General features: G+C 38.5%; 1 protein-coding gene across 3 annotated transcripts in view; it reads right to left on the reverse strand.

Moving 5' to 3' along the window:
- Positions 1–2,949: 2,949 nt before the first annotated feature.
- Positions 2,950–14,649, reverse strand: part of CCT6B (chaperonin containing TCP1, subunit 6B (zeta 2)) — a 36,206-nt gene continuing 24,506 nt past the window's right edge. For 2 of the 3 annotated variants that reach the window (XM_010861491.1, XM_010861490.1), the window contains exons 10-13: positions 7,786–7,919; positions 5,942–6,044; positions 3,965–4,037; positions 2,950–3,472 (exon numbers count right to left, since the gene is read on the reverse strand). In XM_010861491.1, coding sequence (XP_010859793.1) covers positions 3,400–3,472; positions 3,965–4,037; positions 5,942–6,044; positions 7,786–7,919 — 383 coding nt within the window. In that variant the 3' untranslated portion in view covers positions 2,950–3,399. The remainder of the gene's footprint in view (positions 3,473–3,964; positions 4,038–5,941; positions 6,045–7,785; positions 7,920–14,649) is intronic. The other variant, XM_010861488.1, reaches the window with a different exon arrangement.

Raw genomic sequence — 14,649 nt, forward strand, 5'->3', positions numbered from 1 at the left:
AAGTAATGTCTCTGCTTTTGAATATGCTATCTAGGTTGGTTGTAACTTTCCTTCCAAGGAGTAAGCGTCTTTTAATTTCATGGCTGCAGTCACCATCTGCAGTGATTTTGGAGACCAAAAAAAAAGTCTGACACTGTTTCCACTGTTTCCCCATCTATTTCCCATGAAGTGATGGGACCAGATGCCATGATCTTCGTTTTCTGAATGTTGAGCTTTAAGCCAACTTTTTCACTTTCCTCTACCTAGGAATAGCCAAAACAATTTCGAAGAAAATAAAGAAGGGATTGGTAAACTTACCCTACCACACATCAAGACTTTTTATAGTTTTAAGAAGTAAAACAATGTGGTATTGATATAATAACAATTACTAGACCAACGGAACAAAATATTTAAATGAGAAACAAAAACCCAAGTAAAGATAATTCAGTCAAATGGGATGCAAAGGACACTGGTATATATTCACAAATCAGCAGGTGTAAGAACACTTGGTTAACAATATGGGGGGCGGGGGCAGGGGCGGAGAAATGAATCCATAACATATACCATAGAATACAAAAATAAATTCCAGATCAATTAAAAGCTTAAATGTGATTAAACTTTTAAAACTGATGAAATATAAGAAAACATTATGAAGCAGTAAAGAATTTTTTGTAGAAGCACAAAAAATATAAACTAAAAAGAAAAAATGATAAATTTCAGTATATAAAAGTATGTGTACCAAATTCTTTTGTATACTTTTCAAAAGTGAAAAAGTTTCAGTCTGGGAGAAAATATTGTGAAATATAGATAGATAATCTAATTCCAGAAAAAAAATCCAAAAAAATAAAATAGGCAACAATATGAATAGATAACATTATAGAACTGAAAATGGTCAAAATATTCATGAAAATATGTTCAATTTCACTAGTAATCAAGGCAATTGCTGTTACAAGGGGATATAATTTTATATTCTTCAGATTGGCAAAAATTTGAAGTTTAAAAATACCAAGACTTGGCAAGGTTGTAGGGACATGGAACTAAACAGGGGAGAATGTAAACTGGTATAACTACTTAGTAAATATAAGATGAAGAGCTCTAAACCCCAGCTCCATTTCTAGGTATAATCTCTACAAACACTCTCACATGTGTGTCCAAGGAGACATGTACATAAAAATTCAATGCTATGATGTTTAAATGATGTAAAATTGCTGCTGTTGCTTAGTCACTAAGTCGTGTCCAACTCTTTTGCAACCCCAAGGACTCTAGACCACCAGGCCCCTCAAATCCATGGGATTTCTCAGGCAAGAATACTGGAGGGGGTTGCCATTTCCTCCTCCAGGGAATCTTCAGGACCCAGAGATAGAACTTTTGTCTCCTTCATTTCAGGCAGGATTCTTTATCACTGAGCCACCGGGGAAGCCCTGACGTAAAATTAGCGATAATCAAAGGCCCATTGATGCATAAATACATTATAGCACAGACATACACTGGAACGCTCAGAAACACTAAAAATGAGGGGAATGGATGAATGGACACATGGATTTCAAAAGTGCAGCTATTAACTTGGAAAGATACTGACAACACACTAAGTGGGGGAGAAAAACAGACTATAGGACTACATGCTTTCAAGTAAGGCATCGAATGGTTAAGTGAACTTTGCCCTACATGCACTAATAGGCCAAAGTCCCATTAATGCACCTGCCATATTTTAATCTCATCAACTTGCATCCATGGATAGACATTAACCAAAATAATAAAAACTACGACATATTAATTCTAGTATTTTGAATAAGAAAGAGATTGCAATAATACTGATACAGAATAGCTATATTCAAAGCCAAGAAAAAATTTCCCAGCATTGGTGCCAACAATCCCAATCTTTCCAGATGAGACTTGTTCTATCTAATCATCCAGTCAGAGAGCTACCAGAGCTATTAATAGAACAGTGGTGTAAGTTGCTGGTCATACACACCAAAGAACAAGGTAAAATCTAATAAAACTATACTTAGAATAAACTTTCAGGGATCAGTAAAGCAAAGCTATACTCACAAAGTGATGTCATATTTATCAGCAGAAAGAGTGGCAGCAGGAAGTTACTGGAGGAATTTTGAGAGAAAAAACATTTTTCTCTGAGACTCTCTGACAAATTGGAAATTGACTTGAGTGCTCTAAAACCTGTGCTCCATATTTTCTTCATTAAAAGTTGCTCAAAAGGTACAGGAATCAGAATAGAGTATATTTTATGGCAACTGCAATAGCATATTAAAGGAAAATTGTTTCCTCTACTCACAACATTTGAAACCAAATCTGTGGGGGTTTTCCCACACCAACTAATTCTCTAGCTCTCCAGACACAACTGAGTATCCTACAATTCAATTCTGACACTAACTACCAAGACTTGGCAGACACTCCACAGGTTAAGGGCTCAGTTCCACAATATCACCCCCTACCTCAGACACCAATCAACAAGCAGTGGGTCCACATGTTACTCACACCTCTGTCCAACTTCTGTTCCCATAATCCCCTCCATCTCAGGGTTGATAATTTGCTATGGCGGCTCACAAAACTCGGGGAAACACTTGCTTACACTTACCAGTTTATTATAAAGGATATTATAAAGAATATAAACAGCCAGATGCAGAGGTATATATGACGTGGTCCGTAAGCGTCCTGAGTACAGCAGCTTGGTCTTCACAGAGTTGGCATGCACCACCCTTCCAGCACATGGATATTTTCACCAACCTCTCCAAAAGCTCTTTATGAGGCTCTCCAAACCCCACAGTTCAGGGATTAGTCTACAAAACCTTCATCATGTAGGTATAATTGATTAGTAACTCAATCTCTAGCCCCTTTCCCTTCCCTCTCAGGGTAATGAGGCTTAAAGTCCTAACCCTCTGATCACATGGTTGGTTCTTCTGGTAACCAGCCCCCAACGTGAAGCCATCTAGAGTCCCATCAAGACTCACCTCATTAGCACACAAAAAGCACTCATGAATTCCAGAGATTTCAAGGGTCTTAGAAGATCTTAGGAACCAGGGACCAAGACTAAATATTATAATAAAAAATGTTCCTATCACCCCCATTACTCAGGAAATTACAAAGGTTTTAGCAGATCTTGTGCCAGGAACTAGGGATAAAGAAAGACCAAATATGTTTTTCTTGTTATATCAAAATTTCATACATACAATAAAGAGTAGGGAGTTAGAACTTCTAAGGGAAAACTATTTTCGTCAATATTTCTTTCCTATAAAAATATTTATGTTCTTTATACCTTGATGAAATACTTTTGAGACTTCTAAGACCAACAAATATAAACTGCATTTATTGTGTAAAAATTAAGAATGGCTCAGGCTCCATAATGGGAATTGGATGTAAGATGTGTTAAGTCTCAGCTTCTAGAAGAGTTGATTTTGAACTCAGTCACCCTTTGAGAGAAGACATACCAGCTCGCATAATTTCGTCAACCAGGAGAATGTTGGTGGCAATCACAGTGCTGAGGGAAAAGACGACAGGGTGAGTAAAGCTCACCAACCCACTCTTACCTTTCCCCCCAGAAATCTCCAGCTACCAAAGGCACTTTGTTCTGCAATGATGTTGGTGTGAGATAAGACAAAGACATTATAAATAAAGACTCTTGTATTAAAATTCCATCTTCTTTGTTGATAAAGTAGAAGCCTAATTTTATATTCCAGCAAAACTGAGCTCATTTTTAGCACATCATTTGATTTTTTTCCCACTATGCATGTGGTACTATTTCAGTAAACTTCCTTCCTTTCTCTCTCAAATAAACAGTAATATTAACATTTCCTATAACTGACACAGTTAGACTTAAATGTAAAAGGGACTGGAAAATGACAGAAGCCAGTTTTAATAACTGGATACCATGCCTTTTCACCACTTTCCACTGTAGCATGGCAAAAATAATAGAAAAATCTTAATATTAACAATTATGTCCCTAAAAGTCTTTCTCTTCTTATTAACTTACCAAGAGTGAAGCAGTTGTTTTTTCACGCAATAATTATCCCACACTCCTGCATCTGCTGCTACCATTGGCTCACCTGCAAAGCAAAAACAATTTCAATACTACAGTCTTGACATATTCTGTTAATATTGACTATATATTCTAATATCTCATATACCACCAAAACTACTACTGTCAAGGTCACCAATGGCCTCCATGGTGTCGAATCCAAAGGTCGAGTCTCAGGCCTCATCTATCAGCAGCACTTAGCACAGCTGACTGCAGCCTCCTCACTGCTCTTTCTTCACTTGCCTTTCAGGATAGCACACTTGCCTGGTTTTTCTCCTCTGCACTAGTGGCTCCTTTACTGTCTGTTTTGCTGGTTCTTCCTCTTCCTCCTGAGCTCTTAATGTCGAAGTACCCAAAGGCTCAGTCCTAGATTCTTCTCTTCTCTCTCTATACTCACTCCCTAGGTGATCTCATCCAATCTACTGGATTTAAAACACATACACTCTGGGACTTCCCTGGTGGTACAGTGGATAGGAATCTGCCTTGCAGGTGACAGGGATCTGATCCCTGGTCACAGAACTAAGATCCCACATGGCACGGAGCAACTAAGACCGAGTGCTGCGATGAAAGATCTCACCTGGTGCAACAAGACCCAAATTAAACAAAAGATCTAATGTTAAATACACACACACACTCTGACGACTCCCAAGTTTTCTCCTATCTGGGCCACCTTCCTGAGTGTCAAACTTGTACATCCAACTGTCTATTTTAAAGTCAACAGATACCTCAAACTTAGCCTTGTCGGAACTCAACGCTCACCTCTAGCCACAGCTTTCTCTACACAGTCTTCTCCAAAGCAGCCAATGCCAATGGCAATTCCTTTCAGTTGTTCAGTTGACTCTTCACCACAGAATAGCAAGAGTGATCCTTTTAAATACATTCACACCATGTCACACCTCTGCTCAAAACTGCTCCCTGTTCCACCACAGAAAGTCAGACTCCGCACACTGGTCCACACATCCTCCTGTGATCTGACCTTCTATTACCTCTCTCATCTCCCGTCTCCTCCTCAAAAAACACCAGACACTGGCTTTCCCGCCAGCTATTCCCTCTGCCTAGGACATTCTTTCCCTAGTTCCCACGTAGCTAATTTCCTAATTTTCTTTGACTTTGTTCAATAGGCATTCTCACTGAGGCTACTCGGATCACTCTCTTTAAATTAAAACACCCTCCCCATGCTCTTGTTCTAGCATCCACAATCATCCTTATACTGCTCCTTTATTTTTATCATATAATTTATTGCCTTTAAAAATGTTAAAGGTACTTACTTATTAAGGTTATCATTTACTGCCTATCTTTTCCTGCTGCAACATAAGCTCACAAGGGCAGGGACTTTTGTCTATTTCGTTCTGTGTGAATCCCTGGTCAAATAACAAGCACTCAATAACTATTGCTTAAATAAATGAATATCTGCTTTTAAGAAGTTCGAAAGTAAACTAAAGGCACCCATTCTTTAAATACAAAAGTCAGGGCTTCCCTGGTGGCTCAGTGGTAAATAATCTGCCTGCCATTGCAGGAGACCTGGGTTCCCTGCATCCGGGAAGATTCCACATGCCTCAGAGCAGCTAAGCTTGTGAGCCGTAACTATTGAGTCTGTGGTCTCAAGCCTGGAAGCCGCAACTACTGAGCCCATGTGTTGCAACTACTGAAGACTGAAAGCCCCAGGGCCTGTGCTCTGCAACAAGAGAAGCCACGACAATGAGAAGACCAGGCACCGCCAGAATCGAGCAGCCCCTGGTCTTCACAACTATAGGGAAAAAAAAGCCCTCGCAGCAATGAAGACCCAGTACAGCCAAAGATAAATAAATAGATATAGTTTTTTTTAAATATACAAAAGTCATCCACCTCCACATCCCCCCTTACTATAAATTCTGGGTCACTGTAGCATAACCTCTTTTTTATGAAGCAGCTAAGTTTTCCTCACTGTCTTACCTGTGTTCAGATCTATGCCAACAGGTTGTTTTGAATTTGAATGCTCAGCCTGAACTTTTACTAGTGTTTCCTGCAGGTCATAACCAGAATTCTGAGCAAGAACCTATACGAATAAAAATAATAATAAATATTTGGAATAGAATGTCTTCATATATATTAGAATATCAGATAAAAATAAGGCACTGCTTTCCAGTCTTGTGAAAACACACCCATAATGTAGTAATCATCATCTTTTGAAGAATTTCATTCTTAATGTAAATTTAATTATTTTGTGTACCTAGTAATTATTATATTCACTTCAACATTTCCCCTATGTATATCACACTAAATTCTGAAGACATTAGAGTTTCCCCAACCCCAGCCTGCTAAATTAATTTCCCTCTGTTAAGGACTAAACCACCCACCCTGGCCAGGCATAAAAATAACCACTCGCATAAGTTGTTTCACAAAAGGACGTCCTGACAGAGAACAGGCAACTGACAAGGTGCCTCCAAGACCAATCAGAAGACTCTGGGAGGGGCTAAAAACAGGGACCACACCAGCCCACCATATGTCCTGACAATCTCCCAGAAACTCTCGGGCTAGAATCCATCTTGACTGAGACATGTGCACGCCCACCAGGAAAGGGCCCTGGGCTGGACCAAATAGGAGCACAAGCAAGATGACTGGCCACAGACAACCTGGAAACTAACCCCGGCACCAGAGACCTGAGACTGTCAAGAGGAAGAGCAGTTCTCCTGGGTTCCCATACTCTGCTTTCTGCTTGATCACTCCTTCCCAAGATAGTCTTTTGCTTTGTCAGTACATGTGTCTCCTCAGACAATTCATTTCCCAGTATTAGACAAGGGTCCTTGAAGGAGTCCATCTCCATAACAACTCCTTGCAAAAGATTTTTTTTAATGGAAAGAAGTAGAAAGGTATTGTTGTTTGCTTGGTCCCTCTAGCCACATGGTTTCTGGTTTTTCCTGAGCATTTTCTAAAGGAAATCTGCTTATTTGTAACATATCTGTGCCCTTTGTTCACATGAGGAGTCATGACTTATAGCAAGAGAGATGGAGACACCTGCACTGCAAGCCAAGTTCATTTCCAAGTGGTCCTAAACCAACAGCAGGTGAGTAGAAAGGTACCAATGTGTACTCAAATTTACCAATGTGTAGCAACTACTACTGACTGCCTCTTCAGAGAAAGAAAACTACGGATATCTAATTCACAAAAATTCAACAAATTATGAATAATTTTAAAGCAGTTATCAAAGAGATTTTGCTAGTATTTTAGTAAGATGTTTTAAGTCATGGTAATAGTATATTTGAAATACTTTTCTGTGTTTCCAAGTGGTTCACAAACAGATTAAGGGAAAGGGGGAAAAAAAGGTAGTTCTCCCTCCTTCCGTTGACACAGGAAAAAAAAAAAACTGGTTTCTCTCCTTTTCTAGTACTGTATTTGGAAGTGCTAAACAGCCAAAAGTTCTCACTTCCCATAATTTAAAGTGCTGGTACTTTGGATACCACCAAAAAAATAAAGATCTACTCAAAATCTAGTTAAATTTTACATTCTAAACTTCTTCATTATGATTAATCATGAAGTATTTTTGAAAGAAATTTTTGGAGTTAACTTCAAATTTTGGAGCTCAGAGATGGAAGCAAAGTAGTAATTTGGCCATTTCATGAAACTCCTACAAGTATTCAGAGCTGTTATACTAAAAACTTCCCTGCTTCAGCTAAAACTATGTGGGGAAATAAAAGTAAACACCTGTCTTCCTACTCTACTGTGATACCTAATATTGGCAATTTAATTAGACATCTTATGTTCAACCAATTGTTCTTTGGCCATTAGGATAGTTGTACCTTAGGGATAATGAGTAAAGCATCAGCAAAAGCTTGGACTCCAAGACGAGCTCTTCCTTGTATCGTGTGCTTGTATGTAACTAGAGCTTCAGCTATTGCCACTTCAACAGCACCTGCTCCTGGAACAACACAACCTATTGGGGGGAAAAAATGATTGGCAAGACATACCACACAGAAGAAACAGAGGAAAATGCAACTAGATATTCATGTTCTGTTATCTTGCCTGCATCTAAAATGTATTTAAATACAGAGAGCAATAAAATAAGTCACACAGCTCAGTGATTACTCAGATGTCTTATGAAACATCCTAAAGTTATACATCATTAAATAATTAAGCACAGTACAGATGTGCTATGCCAAAGCCTTTGACTGTGTGGATCACAACAAACTGTGGAAAATTCTGAAAGAGATTGGAATACCAGACCGCTTGACCTGACTCCTGAGAAATCTGTATGCCGGCCAGGAAGCAACAGTCAGAACTGGACATTGGAACAACAGACTGGTTCCAAATTGGGAAAGGAGTACATCAAGGCTGTATATCGTCACCTTGCTTATTTAACTTATATGCAGAGTACACCATGAGAAATGCCAGGCTGGATGAAGCAGAAGCTGGAATCAAGACTGCTAGGAGAAATATCAGTAACCTCAGATAGGCAGATGACACCACTCTTGTGGCAGAAAGTGATGAAGAACTAAAGAGCCTCTTGATGAAAGTGAAAGAGGAGAGTGAAAAAGTTGGCTTAAAACTCAACATTCAGAAAACGAAGATCATGGCATCTGGTCCCATCACTTCATGGCAAATAGATGGGGAAACAGTGGAAACAGTGGCTGACTTTATTTTCTTGGGCTCCAAAATCACTGCAGATAATGACTGCAGCCATGAAATTAAAAGACACTTACTCCTTGGAAGGAAAGTTATGACCAACCTAGACAGCATATTAAAAAGCAGAGACATTACTTTGCCAACAAACACCCATCTAGTCAAAGCTATGGTTTTTCCATTAGTCAAGTATGGATGTGAGAGTTGGACTATAAAGAAAACTGAGGGCCAAAGACTTGATGCTTTTGAACTATGGTATTGGAGAAGACTCTTGAGAGTCCCTGGGACTGCAAGGAGATTCAGTCAGTCAATCCTAAAGGAAGTCAGTCCTGAATATTCATTGGAAGGACTGATGCTGAAGCTGAAGCTCCACTACTCTGGCCACCTGATTCAAAGAACTGACTCATTTGAAAAGACCCTGATGCTGGAAAAGATTGAAGGCAGGAGGAGAAGGGGACGACAGAGGATGAGATGGTTAGATGGCATCACCGACTCAATGGATGTGAGTCTGAATAAACTCCAGGAGTCCTGGCGTGCTGCAGTCCATGGGGTCGCAAAGAGTTGGACATGACTGAGTGACTGGACTGAACAGGTAACAGCTGGCTACAAACAGCTTATTTCATTGTTTATAATAACAAACATACCTTCATCCTTCTCCTTTATGACTACACTTAAAATGTAGTTACTTAAAATTTACTGTTGCAGACAACTAATAACAGCATTTGATTTGAAAAAAAATGCTAGGCCAACATAAACTGGCCATAGTTTTTGGTACGAAATTCTCAGAACTCAAGGAAGTATTTGCTTCCTTGTATAAGCAGACCCAAACTGGTTGAGAAAAAAATTAGGTGTTATTATTCTAAGGCAAAAGTTCTGGTTAAACACATCAATTTTCAGTTGAGGATATAACTCTTACACCTGCTGGTATGGTTTTATAAAGTTTATTTACTCTTCTCTGAATTAGTAAACTTGCTTTGGAATCATCCATGTTTAAAATAAACAACACAAAGAGAATCTCTCCTTTTATCCTACATCATTCTTTAATTACAACCCCCTTTCTCTGCCTCATTGTACAACATAACTGCTCAAGAGAATTATCTACCCACAAGGTAATTACAGCCTCACCTCCCATTCACACTTCTAAAAGCTCCTTGTTAAATACTGAATAAACACAAAAGAGTATTTACATGCATAAGATATAAAGAATAAACAAATAAATGTACCCATGTACCTACCACCCAGTTTAAGAAACAGAACATTACCAGTAGCTTTGAAAACTTCCCAGATCCCATTCTCCTATAAAAATACAACATACCAATATGTGTGGGAAGTTACTAAAGCAGTAACTGAAGAGAAATTTACATCACTAAAGACCCATATTAGAAAAGCACAAAGGTCTCAAACCAATGAAGAACAAATGAAAACTAATGTAAGCAGAAGAAGGAAAATAGTAAAGACCAAAGTGGAAATCAATGAAATAAAAATGATCCATGAAATGAAATGAGAACAGTGTAGAAATCTATCACTACAGATTCTATAGATATTAAAGGGATAATAAAGTAATATTACAAACAACTTAATGCCAGTAAATTTGAAAACAAAGATCAGGGGTTAGCAAACTTTCTGCAAAAGGCCAGGTAATATTTTAGGCTCTGTAGGCCATGCCATCTCTTCTGCAACTATTCGATTCTGCTGGCGTACCACAAAGTCACAGACAATACATAAACAAGCAGGGGCATCTATATTCCAATATAACTTTACCTACCAAAAATGGGCAGCAAATCAGATTTAGTTCATGGCAGTATGATCTTAACTTAGATGAAGTGGACAGATTTCTTGAAAGACACAAAGTACTAAAGCTCACTCAAGAAAAACAGACAACCTGAATAGTCCTGTATCTATAAAAGAGACTGAATTTGTGGTTAAAATCTTCCCATGAAGAAAACTCCAGGGCTTTCCTGGTGGCTCAGTGGTGAAGAGCCTGCCTGCCAATGCAGATGAGGGGATAGGGAATTCCCTGGCAGTCCAGTGGTTAGGACTTCGGTCACAGGTTCAATCCCTGTTGGGGAACTAAGATCCCTCAAGCCACAAGCTGTGGCCAAGAAAAAAACAAAGAATGGATAAATAAAATGTGGTATATATCTACAATGGAATATTATTCAGCCTTAAAAGGAAGGAAATTTTGAAACATATTATTAATATAACATGGATGAGCCCTGAAGACATTATACTCAGCCAAGTAGCCATTGACAAGAGGACAGATACTGTATGATTCCATTCATATGAAGTACATAGAACAGTCAGATTCATAAAGACAGAATGTAGAATGGTGGTCTCCAGGAGCTTGGGAGAGAAGAGAATGGAAAGTTACTACTTCATGGGTACAGAGTTTCAGTTTTGCAAGATGAAAGATGTTCTGTGATAGATGGTGGTAGAGACTACACAAACCTAAGACTGACAGTTATAAAAGAAAAATTTTGTGACCTTGGGTAGATAAAGATTTTTTAGGTATCACCCAAAAGCATATTCCATGAAAGAAAAATTGATAAATTATACATCATCAAAATTAAGATTTCTTCTTTGAAATACACTGTTCAGAGAATAACAGAACAAACTATAGAGTAGCAGAAAATATTTACAGATCATATATCTGAAAAGGTATTTGTATCCAGAATATACAAAGAACTCTCAAGCTCAACAATAAGAAAACAAACAACCCAATTTTTAAAAGGGCAAAAGATTTGAACAGAAACTTCACCAAAGATATGGATAGCAAGTAAGCACATGAACAGATACTTAACATCAATGATCATTAAGAAAATGCAAATTACAATTACAGTTTGGTTTTTTAAATTTTAGAATGGCTAAAGTTAACATGACTGACCATACCCAGGACTGTTGGTAAGGATGCAGAACAACCAATAGGAATGTAAAACAGTACATGACAAAACAGTTGAGCAATTTCTAAAAAGTTAAACATAGCGTTGCTTTCCTAGCTATTTACCCAGGGCAAATGAAAGCATATGTCCATACAAAGACTTGTATACAAATGTTCATAACAACTTTATTTGCTATAGCCAAGAACTGTAAACAACCAAATGTTCATCAATAGGTGAATCTGATGAAATAAACTGTAGTATATTCATATAATGGAATACTATCTAGCAATAAAATGAATGAACTCTGATCAACATAATAATATTAATTAATTTACAATAATTATGTTGAGTAAAAGAAGCCAAGCAAAAAAAAAAAAAAGAATACATTGTGTATTATTCCACTTATACAAGATTCTAAAAAATGCAAACTAATCTATAGCAACAGAAAGCTGACTTCCTGTTGCACCCAGGAGGTTGCCTACGGGCAGGGTGACACAGGGAGAGGAGGAAGGAAGGATGACCAAGGGGCAATGAGGTAACTTTTCAGGGTGATAAATATATTCATTGTCTTGACTGAGGGGACTGTTTCATGGCTGTATACTTTAAACATGTGTAGTTCATAATATGTCAATTACCTAGATAAATTATTTCTTAAAAAACTAAGAAGTTGAAGTGATTTTTTAAAATAGTCCATTTTTCTTTGTATTCTAAAGCCTAAGAACCAGGTTGAACTACCAAAGCCTTCATGCTGAATCATATGTTTATCTTCTTTAAAAAATACTACTGCTGCTGCTACTGCTGCTAAGTCACCTCAGTCGTGTCCGACTCTGTGTGACCCCATAGATGGCAGCCCACCAGGCTCCCCCATCCCTGGGATTCTCCAGGCAAGAACACTGGAGTGGGTTGCCATTTCCTTCTCCAGTGCATGAAAGTGAAAAGTGAAAGTGAAGTCGCTCAGTCATGTCCGACTCTTAGCGGCCCCGTGGACTGCAGCCTACCAGGCTCCTCCATCCATGCGGTTTTCCAGGCAAGAGTACTAGAGTGGGGTGCCATTGCCTTCTCCAAATACTACTACTAGCTTTCATCAAAAGTGACTATAAGAAGTAGGCTCTCATACCAACTCCCATATTTTTTCAATTTAGGAACTGCTGTGATTTCTCCTTTTCAATAATGAAAACTATATATCTGATTGTATCTCTATGTTCTGGCAGATTAAATATTACAGTGACTATTATGTTTGCTATATCCATAGTCTATTTTCCTAGGTTCTAATTTTCCATCTCAGCTTCTGTTTCACCATTATTTCACATTTATGCTTTTGCTTATCAGACAAATCTGATGTGTTGTTTACAGAGTTACTCTATTTTTTGAGATACAATTCACACACCATAAAATTCAGCCAGCCCTTTACACTGGTGCAGTGGTTAAGACTCTACACTTCCGCCACAGGGGGCGTGGGCCCAATCCCTGGTTAGGGAATCCCAGATTCCGTGCTATGCAGCCAAAAAAAAAAGTGTACTTCCCAGTAGTTTCCAGTATATTCACATGACTGTGCAGCCATCACCATTCTAATCCCAAAATACTTTCCTAAAAATACCCTGTACCCACTAGCAATCATCCCCTATTTCCTCTTCCCCCAGCCCCTGACAATCACAACTGCTAATCTACTTTTATGGCTTTGCCTTTTCTGGAATCATATAACACACAGACTTTTGTGCCTAGATTCTTTTACATTATAGAATGTTTTCAAGGTCATCAATATTGTAGCATATATCAGTATTTATTCCTTTATAATACTCCATTGTACAGACATACCACATTTTATTTATCTATTCATCAGCTAATGGATATTTGGATTTTTCCACTGGCTGGCTACTGTAAACATTCATGTGTATTTTTGGCGTGCACATACATTTTTACCTCACTTGTATGCACATCTAAGAGCTGATGTGCTGGTCATAGTGTAACTCTACATTTAATCTTTGAGGAACTGCCTGTTTTCCAACAGTTTCCACCAGCAACGTATAAAGGTTCCAATTTCTCCACATTTTCATCAATGTTCATTATTGTCCAGGTTTTTGATTACTGCCATCCTAATCACCATGAAACCGTATCTCTTGGTGGTCTTGATTTTCATTTCCCTAATGAATAATGATGTTGAGCATTTTTTCATGATGTGTTTACTATTCTCACACAGTATGTTATTGAAAATCTAACCCTAACTCTTTTTAGAAGGAAGCTGGTAATAAATTATCAATAAATATTCTTTCCTAATCTTTCTTAAAATTATACTGCACTGAGGAAATGGAATGGGTCCTAAGCTGTAAAAGCATTTTTATAGTTTTAAAAATAAATTTCTAAAAATAAAAAATGATACTACAATATTAAATCAGTTCTTTCACTTAATAAATAGAAGTTAATTGAAAAGGCAGCATACTATTAAGAATATTTCAGTACGTCCCTGGTGGTCCAGTGGATAAGATCTGCCTGCCATTGCAGGGGACATGGGTTCCAACCCTGGCCCGGAAAGATTCCACATGCTCCGAAGCAACTAAACCCATACGCCACTGAGTCCGTGCTCTAGAGCCTGGCAGCCGCAACTGCGGAGCCACAACTACTGGAGCTCCAAGCTCCAGGGTCCATGTGCCACAACTACTGAACCTGTGCGCCTGCAGCCTGTGTTCCACAACAGGAGAGGCCAACACCCGAGAAGCCCCGTGCACCGCAGGGAAGAGTAGCCCCTGCTCGCTACAACCAGACAAAGACCCAGCACAGTCAAAAAATTTTTTTAAATTAAATGAACTATAGAAAAGACTATCCTGAAGGAGAAAACTTCACTATAAACAGTCTGAAGTGAAATAAGAGAATTCAAAAGCAGAGACATTACTTTGCCAACAAACATCCGTCTAGTCAAGGCTATGGTTTTTCCAGTGGTCATGTATGGATGTGAGAGTTGGACTGTGAAGAAAGCTGAGCGCCGAAGAATTGATGCTTTTGAACTGTGGTTTTGGAGAAGACTCTTGAGAGTCCCTTGGACTGAAAGGAGATCCAACCAGTCCATTCTGAAGGAGATCAGCCCTGGGTGCTCTTTGGAAGGAATGATGCTAAAGCTGAAACTCCAATACTTTGGCCACCTCATGCTAAGAGTTGACTCATGGAAAAGAC

Source organism: Bison bison, unplaced genomic scaffold (genome assembly GCF_000754665.1).
Source record: "Bison bison bison isolate TAMUID 2011002044 unplaced genomic scaffold, Bison_UMD1.0 scf7180017864472, whole genome shotgun sequence".
Lineage (NCBI taxonomy): Eukaryota > Metazoa > Chordata > Mammalia > Artiodactyla > Bovidae > Bison > Bison bison.